The 9,735-nt window shown below is 47.8% G+C and overlaps 1 protein-coding gene across 1 annotated transcript; it reads left to right on the forward strand.

The window, feature by feature from the left end:
* Positions 1 to 344: 344 nt before the first annotated feature.
* Positions 345 to 8,089, forward strand: AHSA1 (activator of HSP90 ATPase activity 1). The gene is made up of 9 exons (XM_039232311.1): positions 345 to 578; positions 1,904 to 2,094; positions 3,808 to 3,890; positions 4,288 to 4,405; positions 5,467 to 5,555; positions 6,357 to 6,485; positions 6,956 to 7,057; positions 7,533 to 7,584; positions 7,701 to 8,089. Exons 1-9 carry the CDS (start codon positions 499 to 501, stop codon positions 7,871 to 7,873), a joined length of 1,017 nt encoding a protein of 338 aa, XP_039088242.1. The 5' UTR covers positions 345 to 498; the 3' UTR covers positions 7,874 to 8,089.
* The last annotated feature ends 1,646 nt before the right edge of the window (positions 8,090 to 9,735 follow it).

The following is a 9,735-nucleotide window of genomic DNA, read 5'->3' on the forward strand; positions in this document are numbered from 1 at the left end:
CCATAGAGCATCTTGACTACAATTCCCAGAACTTCTAGCGCTTATACCTAAGTCGTTTCCTTTACTTTTAGCGCGACCTTCCGCGGTTATCCAGCAGGTTACTCAACAAGACTACAATTCCCACGAGGCTCAGCAGGGCCAATGCAGAAACTCGGGAAACAATGAGACGTGTTCTTTGTGGTCTTAAGGGTGATGAATGGCCGTGTGAGCGGTTGCTTTTCCGGCCCCTTTAGGGCTAGCCCGAGGGAGCTTGAAGGAACTCTACATAGAACAGGAATAAGCTAAAGTCCGAGGAGGTGGAACGGAAGTACCCTGTGGGAGTGAGGAGGAGCCGGAAGTTAAGGCGGGGAGGGGCGGGGGGTGGAGGGAAAAGCAAGCCAGGAGGTTCTGCGGCCGCTTCTAGTAGTTTCCAGGCGCTGCCAGGCGGCTGGGACCAGGCAGTCCTGAGGCTGTGGCTGTGGCTGCTCGGGAGCTGGTGGCGGCGCGACAGGAAAGCTGATGGCCAAGTGGGGTGAGGGCGACCCACGCTGGATCGTGGAGGAGCGGGCGGACGCCACCAACGTCAACAACTGGCACTGGTGAGGGCCAGCGGGCCAGGCCGCGGGAACGCTACGGCCCGGCCAGGGTTGCGGGTCCCTGAAACCTCCGGCGGAACAAAGCTAGGGTCGGGGCAACCCTGCCCGGAGATGGGGGTGGGTTCTTCCTGTGGCAGGGGTCCGTAGTCCCAGGTCCCTCCACGCACTACCACCTGCCTCTGTTTCAGTGTTTAGAGGGCAAGGGGGCGACGCGGAGGGCTGCGCCCAGGGGAGGCGTTTCAGAGATACGAGAACGTAACCCCTCTAGCCGATGCATCCAGCCCGAGTAGGGACATGCTTCCCACACGTGGCCGGAGGAGTCGGTGAGACCCGAACCGCCGTGGATTGTGTCGGGAGATTGCTGTGGTAGGCTCGGGGCTAGTGACTGGAATTCCCATTTTGCGGCTTTCAGAGTCAGTCACAGAGGACCACTGCCTCGTCCAGAGGACAAAGGTTTGGAACGTGTTCGGCAGGTGCTAGGAGCTCAGTGATGCTGAAGATGCCCCGGCCTCTCACCCGGAACTATTCATTGGGCTGTGTTGTAACTCCCAAGACTGCCCCTGGTTGCCGGGCAATCGCCGTTTTATAACTTAACCACTTTTAAAAGCCTACTCTTATTTATGAAATCTTCTAAAAGTACTATTTCTTTAACTTTTAACTCCACTGAACTTTGTTCGCGTTGCTTTCATTTTTACTTTGTTGCAGCCCTTTTTGCTGCTGGTTTCTCTGTATGTTGAGAAGCAGACTGATTTTTTTTACTCTCTGTATTTCAGCCTGCCCTCTGTTAACATGCAGAATGCTTGATCTAATTTTTGTCTGAAGCCCTGGACTTAACATTGTTTTCCTAGCCGTTTAGAGGACACAGAATGTGTAGGGAATTTATAGCACAGCCTGAATTTGACAGGTTAGAACACTACACTAATGAGGTCAAGAGTATTGGGTTCTTACCTACTGGACTTGTTAGCTAAATACTGCATTTTAGAGCCCACTCTTAGGCTCCTGACCTCAGCAAGATGGTCTCAGTTTTCCTTTTGCTCAAACGGGGGCGCCATTTTCAAGTGTCAAATACTGACTTAGCATCATCATGCTGAGAAAGGGAAGCATAATTTTTCATTTGATTTGTAACCATTCCATACAAGAGTTATCTTTATTGACAGCATGGGACTCCTTATCTTCCGAAAAGAAGATAACATGTTTGTGGATGCTGGAGTGGGAATGATCTTTTCAAACTGTTTGTCAGGTCTCTTTTAGCCTGGATTCTTGTGCACAGAGCAAGCAGTGTGTCTTCCATTTGGCTGCTAGTTCAATGCTTTACTTCTATTTTGCAGGACAGAGAGGGATGCTTCAAACTGGTCCACAGATAAGCTGAAAACGCTGTTCCTGGCAGTGCGGGTGCAAAATGAGGAAGGCAAGTGTGAGGTGACAGAAGTGAATAAGCTTGATGGAGAGGCATCCATTAACAATCGCAAAGGCAAACTTATATTCTTTTATGAGTGGAGCATCAAACTAAACTGGACAGGTAAGTCTGTGCTGGGCCGTTAGAACGAAAGCCAACTGCATTCAAGTTGACCTGTTAGGGAGCTGGGGAGAACAGTTTGGGGGAGGTTAGGAACTCTTCAAGGGACAGTGCCGTGTGTTTCATAAAAATTAGTATTGGGTGCCAAAATTTCTCCGCCACTGTGGGACACTGAATGCATTTCCTCTCTGGGGGCCTCGCAAGCCCCCACCAGTGAGCAGCTGAACCACTGAACCTTTGGGCCACATAATATGTCAGGACATTTTCTGTGAGGTAGCGTTTCCCCAGACCAGCTAACTTGTCTCTTGGGTGACTGACTTAACAGTGGGAAAGGGAGGGGTGTTTTGGTCTTGATCTGGTCTTGATCTGTTTTAACTTTCTCCAGTGTGAATCTGTCTAGCAGTTGAGACTACTGTGCTAATGAAGTTTGAATGTGACTATAATTTGGGGCGGTTTTGTCCTCCAGCTTAATGTCCCTTTTGTGGTGGTATTGGCAAAGAATCGGAGCCCTGTATGTGTCCCACCTGGAGGGTCCTGACAGTTTTAAAAGGCACTAAAGCTAAAGAAAAACATGTATGGGGCAAAGCATACAATTGATTTGTGCCTCGGTGAGTGTTTCTCAAGTAAATGGTAATAGGGAGGGGAAGAGTAGATCTGTTCGTGACTTCAAAAACAACTACTATAGTAATCTGAAAGGAACCCTGGGTATCATCTTGCCCAATCCTCTTTTTATAGATTGAGAAACTGAGGTCCAGAGAAGTGAAGATAAATGTCCTGTTGGTTCATTTTGTAATACAGTCAGTTCTGCTGTAACATCACCCTAAAAATCACCATACTGCGCAAAATTGCTCAACCAAAACCACAGGGCTTCTAGGGAAGAGAGGGTTTGGGGACAGGACACGACACCCAAAACCTTCACTGGTGACACGTTTTTAAAATTTAGGAATGTAAAAATTGATAGCACAGTCTACACATGTTATATGGGAAGAAGTACATAAATAATACAGTAAACATGGTGCTTTGCCTTGAAAAAGACCTGACGTTCACTCGTGATAGTGGGCACCAGAAGGGTTGCAGCGTGTGGGTTGTTGTCAATTAGTGGAAGGAGGGTCAGCCGAAACCAGAAGGAACGTTGTAACACTAGTGTGGGTGGCTGGCTCGTAACACATGGGGAACTGAGGCTGCTGGCTGAGAAATGTTTGAAATGTGTGTGTTTTGTGTATTCCTGTGCAGCTCATTTCAGCTGGGTGTGGCTTTGGGGGCCAGGCGGCGGCAGGGAGTGGGGAGAGGTCACCTGGTGTTTCTTATGGAAGAAATCCCGTGTTAGCAAATGTGAAATTCATGCTGTGATCAGACTGTCCCCTAATATGTGAGTCGCACTGGAACAAGTTTGTATTTTCAAAACAACAGTTCTAGCAGAACTGACCGCATCGATTGTTGACCTGAGTTCTCCCTGGCAGAATTTCTGCCAGGGTCACATCCACATAGCTCTTAGTCCCATACAGTCATAATGCAGTTGACCTCAACAAATCTAATGAGGAAAGACACTTCTTCCGGGGGAAAAGCGGGGAGGGTTGGTTGGGTCTGCCGTTATCTCAGAATAAAGAGGGTCAGTTCAGTAGTTGAAATGAAGTGGGGGCAGAGGAGTAGCGAGGATTCCAGAGCAGCCTGTTCCTGCAGAGGGGGACACTAATGATGTGGCATTGCTTTTGACAGGTACCTCTAAGTCTGGAGTACAGTACAAGGGACATGTGGAGATCCCCAATTTATCTGATGAAAACAGTGTGGATGAAGTAGAGGTTTGTGCTTCCTAATTCCTCAGCTGAGGTTTCCACATTCTCTATTCTCAGATGAGAGAAATGACTTAACCATTCAAGACTGAAGCCCAGGCTTGGCCCAAGCATTCAGAACTTCAGTCTGCAGAGGATTTCCTAGGTCTGCGGTGCCATTAAGAGCTTCCAGCACAGCTTGTGCTTGTTTAATTGCTTTACTTTAGCTAGTAACTTGGGTTCTAATGTTAGCCACCTTGGCTTTGGCAAAGAGAACTCGAGAAGGAACACTCATGGGGATTGGAAGAATACCCCAACCCTCACACATTTCCTTTGGAAATGTCAGCAGCTCTCTGATTGCTCAGCACCCACATTCCACGTCGTGGGTGCCCCTCAAGTTATTTACCACCTACTTCTGATCTTTCAGATTAGTGTGAGCCTTGCCAAAGATGAGCCTGACACAAATCTCGTGGCCTTAATGAAGGAAGAAGGGGTGAAACTCCTAAGAGAAGCAATGGGAATTTACATCAGCACTCTCAAAACAGGTATCCCTTGAGTAGTTAATGTGTACCTTAAGGAGGTAGTTCCTCCCACCCCCAACCATCAGACTCTGCTTAAGGGTCCTAACAGCGCTTTCTTTGCAAAATGGGTAAAGATTTGGGGGGAGGGGGCTTATTTCATCTCATCTGTAAACTCTGAATGAGGGATAGATCTAGATGGGTTGTCTGGTATATTGACTGTTGAGCACCTAAAATGTGGATAGTCTCAATTGAGCTGTGCCATGAGTAGAAAATACAGTGGGTTTTGAAAACTTGGTACCAAAAAAAGGATGTGAATGTGAAATTAGCAATAGCTTTTTATATTGATATGGTAGTTTGGAAGCATTGGGTTAAACACGTTACTAAAATTGATTTCACCTGTCTGTTTTAACACTTTAATGTGGCTACGAGAAAACTTAGATTATATTGAGGCTGACATATTTCTGTCGGATAGTCAAACTTGGCATCCCCGGATGGTTTGAGCATAGTCTTGGACTATCTTTGATACACATTCTCCAGGGACAGTTAGGGGTTTATTAGGGTAGCAGTCAGCTCAGCTTTCCCCTAGAATTCCATTTCTGCCAGTTGTGTTCTGATCTTGGTGTGGGGAGTACATAAAATGACCGTCAAAGGGAACTAGCATCAGGGTGATACCTCTTCAGGTGAGAACGAGTGCTCTGGTGCCGTAACTAGTTGTGGCTGTTTTACTGAGGTAAGTCAGAGCGGAGAAGGGGGACTAAATAGGCATCTGTGGGTATCTTGCCCTATTCTTGAAGTCCTTAGAGGTGCTACTACCTTCAGTGGCTACATTCATAGGAGACCTCATGTATAGTTAACAAGTTGTACTGCTTCTAATGGAGCAAGGTTTAGACCTCGTTAACATTCTGTGTTTTGTAGCATACACTCAGATACCTGTCTGGCATAGTCCAAAGTAAAGACCTAAAGTAGGTGGACTCTTTCTGTCTTTGTCATTACCTTATTTGGGAGATGGACATGTTTGTCAGACTAAAGCCCCAGTCTCAGCTCCGAAGAAGGAACTTCCGAGAGTGGGGATTTTATTTTTTCAGAGTTCACGCAGGGCATGATCTTGCCTACAATGAACGGAGAGTCAGTGGACCCATCCGGGCAGCCAGCACTGAAAACTGAGGAGCGCAAGGTAAGTAAGTGGTATTTGCATGCACTCTTTCTCTCTGACCCTAACTTCCAAGCCAGGGCAGCCTGTGATCTCCCTATGGTGCTTTTTACAGAGTCCACAATATATAGTTGTTTGTGTTTAACAGGGTTTGTATTCATTTATAACAGACCCCTAGAGCAAATGGAAGCCAGCAGGGGCTTTGGAGTTTGACTCTTGCTGGCATTTAACACCAGTCAGGAGGTTGTTAACACAGGACGGTCTGCATGTATCTATGTCTTCAGTATTCTAACTGGGGTGTTGATGTTTCATACTTTGAAACTAGAGGGGTCAATGAAGGTACCGGCGTTAGAGCACAACATTCACCTGTCAGGAGATCGATTGATTTCACCACATTTGCAGAATGAGCAGATAGTTTTGTGGAGATGAAACTTGCACGGTTCAGGCTTAGTGTGCAGCCTGCTGCCCTCTGTTAGCACAGTGAGGGGACCTGGAGGGGAGGTGGCTGCTTCCAGCTGTTCGAGCACAGGATTTTTCCTCGAGAATTACACTGAGTGCTTCAGAAATACCCAGTGGTTTGCCAGGTCCTTTGGTCAGTAGGGTTTCCAGTGGGTATCTGTCCTCCATTGGGAGTATTGTTTTCTTTGGGAACTGAGAACATTCTGGGAAGGTTCCCCTAACGACTGAATCGTCCATCCAGCCCTGTGGAACAGTTAGCACTAGAGGTGAAGAAGTTTGTGTGAATGAGTGACCAGCCTGTCCTGGAAGCCACATTAATGGAGGCTTCCCCATTCCTCTAAACCTTTCTCACTGCCGCCTCCACAGGCTAAGTCTGCTCCTTCAAAAACCCAGGCCAGACCTGTTGGTGTCAAAATCCCCACTTGTAAGATCACCCTTAGAGAAACCTTCTTGACATCGCCAGAGGAGCTGTATAGAGTCTTTACTACCCAAGAGGTACGTAGAATCTTGTCCTTTAGGCCTCAGGGCATCTGCTGTTCAGGTGATGTGGGTTGGGGCACATCCCCTCTGCGTGCAGAGCAGGTACTAAAAAGTGGAGCCGTGAGGATTTCCTCATACAAGTGGAGGCAAAGGAAAAACCCTTCTGTGTTCACTCAGTTCCTCAAAGCTACCGTGCCCTCTCTCCTCCCGTGCAGTGGTTCGGGGTGGTGGAAGTTGGCACCACTGCACACATTCTCGCTGGAAAAGTAAATAGATCTGAAGTAACAGTATCATGGTTGCTCAGAGAGCTACTCCAGTCAAAGCCCTGATCAGTGGCTGTTCCTTTGTACTGAAACATAACAGAAGCCAGTCATTGGACAAAGCGGTGCCTTTGGGAATGAGAGCAGAGGCATGCAAGCATCACCTGTCATTTGTCCCTAGGTCCCACTGAGAGGGGCATCTTCCTACCTCCTTTTTTTCCACAGCTCGTTCAGGCCTTTACTCATGCTCCTGCAATGTTAGAAGCAGACAAAGGTGGGAAGTTTCACCTGGTAGATGGCAACGTCTCCGGGGAATTCACTGATCTGGTGAGTGCCTGCTAGCCCCAGACCCAGGATGTAGTCTCTGGTCAGAAGGAAAACATTCCTTCTTTTTTCAGCTGTGTAGGTAAAATTTAATTTGGTTAGTTAAACCTCATTTTTGATTTTCAAAAGAATGTTGCAGGTGAAATTTCTTGCTTTTACAGAATTTTTTCCCTTAGTGGAGTAAAATTAGTTCTTGAAGGAATCAAACATGGAAGAGAGGTCATATATATTGGCGGCTGGTGGCTTTTCCATTTATAGCGCTGAAATGTCACCCGGGCACAGCTGACTGAGCCGGACTTGGGAGTGAGAGAAGCTGCAGCCAGTGTTGGTGCAGATGCTACGAACCCGTGGTCCACTTTGTGCCCCGAGATGTAGAACTGCACAGACTAGAGACTGAACGGAAGGCATATGGCTGTTTCCAGTCAGGATCGGGTACATGGTGGTCTGTGGTACACACTGATCTCTCTGGTTATTTTAGGTCCCTGAGAAACTTATTGTGATGAAGTGGAGGTTTAAATCTTGGCCGGAAGGTAAGTATGCATATTTGCTTAGTCCCAACCCCCAGAACTCTTTCCTCTCCCCTTTAGTCTCCAACCCTGATGGAAGCCCGGCATCTTAAACCTCCCTCCCCTCCCCCTCTCCCCAGGGCATTTTGCCACCATCACCTTGACCTTCATAGACAAGAATGGAGAGACTGAGCTGTGCATGGAAGGCAGAGGCATCCCTGCCCCCGAGGAAGAGAGGACGCGGCAGGGTTGGCAGCGGTACTACTTTGAGGGCATCAAACAGACCTTTGGCTACGGCGCACGCTTATTTTAGGGCTGGTGGCAAGGGGCTGCCCAGTACTTCGGTCCAGCCCTCTCCTGACTGGGGCTTGGGACTCACAGGATTGCACCATCCCAACCACTAACTTGGGGCTGGGGCCCCTTCCCTCCACGTATACCTTGGGTTTGTGCATGTTTTCTGCTGGGTGGGATCAGAGGGCGATTTCTCTTTTATGTGTACATACGCTAAATAAACGTAATTTAAAAAACATGCAGATCTGGAAACCTGTGTTGGTTGGGTGGCTGGTATTGAGTTCCCTTGGAGATACTGAATTAAAGGGAAAAACATTCCGGGTAAGTGCAGGTAATTAGGAGGCAGGAAGGAAACCTTCTCCCCGTATTCCTGAGCTAGTGTCCTTTCTGCAGGTTGGCACAAAGCTGCTCTCAGGGCGGGGTTCTTGGGGGTAAACAGTGCCAAGAAACCACCCCCTAGGCTTGCCTCCTTGTGTGGCCTCTTCTGTGCAAGAAGAGATGAGCATCAGGTGCTGGTTTGATATATGGAAAGATGCCCACCCTGTGGCAGGGGGTACTGGGAGCCTCAGGCTCACAGCTTCTGCTTACTGAGCAGTTCCTAGGTCCTGGAGACTTGAGTAGCCCCCCTGGTATTAGCTCGTTTAACCCCCATAATAGCCTTAGAGAAAGCTACTACCAGCATTTCTGTTTTAGAAGAATCTGAGTCTTGCTTCTCATCAGTAACCTCCCAGGCCCGGCAACTGATAACTTCGCAGGAGCTGAGAAGGACTGGAACTTGGAGAGCCAGTGCTCGAGTCTAAACCACGATGTCTAGTGTCCTGTCGCTGGGTTCATCTCAAAGAGGCTGCTGTATTTCTAGTGTGTTAGGCATCCCCACCGGGGGTAAAAAATTCCAGGCCTCTTAGTATTCCCAAAAAGAGGAGGATAGGAATATTGTAGAGTATTTTTTAAATACCCGGTTCCATGAAACAAGTTTACTGAGCACTGACCACATGGTGGGGGTATATGTTCAAATGGAGTCCAGGCTGCCACGTGGCAGAAGTTCACTACCTGAACAGGAGGGCCGCCTTCCCTCAGGGCCTGCCCTGGTGCCCTGTGTCCCAGCGTGAGTCAGGGCCTTATAATCCAGACACGCTGCCTCCTGCAGGCACAGCTATTTCCTTCATCTATTTTTGCTTGTTTTATTAGGTGGCAGGGAGGCCTGCAGGCTAATCCTACCAACGTGACTTGGCCAAAACATTGTAGTTAAAGCAAAAGACCGGTACTGATCTGGATAATTTAGACCCCCAAAAGTCACTTTTAGCTTGGATTACTCAAAGGAATGGTGGACTGAACTAATTAGCATCTAATTTGGCATTAGATCTGCCTTGATAAAGAACCTGGACTGGAGCTTGAATCCGATCTCCGGGCCCCTCCTAAAAGACGACTCTTCCTCCTCACAGAGAGAGAGACCAATGACAAAATAGGAGCCCTTTCCTGCCTGGCTGGAGAGTTAATTCTAGAGTTCTTTACCAAAAAAATCTGAAGTAGAGATTATAAACACCTTTAAAAAAGCAAAGCACCAGGCAAATTAACTTCCTGTGACCTGCTCAGGAACAGTTGACATCCCCAATATTGATGGTGGCTGTTCCGATTTTTACCACTGCCGTTTTACTGCTAGTAGTTTTTTAAGTAGGCTTCATGCCCAGCATGGTGCCCAATACGGGGCTTGAACTCAAGACCTGGAGATCAAGAGCTGAGCTGAGATCGAGTCAGATGCTTAACCGACTGAGCTACCCAGGTGCTCCTTACTGTTAGCATTTTTTAGTCTAAAACGCAGAACGATTGAGCTAAAAGTAAAACCGTGGACTTAGTTGGACTTGGGTTGAATCATACCACTTCCTA

The sequence above is a fragment of the Hyaena hyaena genome, unplaced genomic scaffold (assembly GCF_003009895.1).
Source record: "Hyaena hyaena isolate Hyena2069 unplaced genomic scaffold, ASM300989v1 scaffold_65, whole genome shotgun sequence".
In the NCBI taxonomy this organism is placed as follows: domain Eukaryota; kingdom Metazoa; phylum Chordata; class Mammalia; order Carnivora; family Hyaenidae; genus Hyaena; species Hyaena hyaena.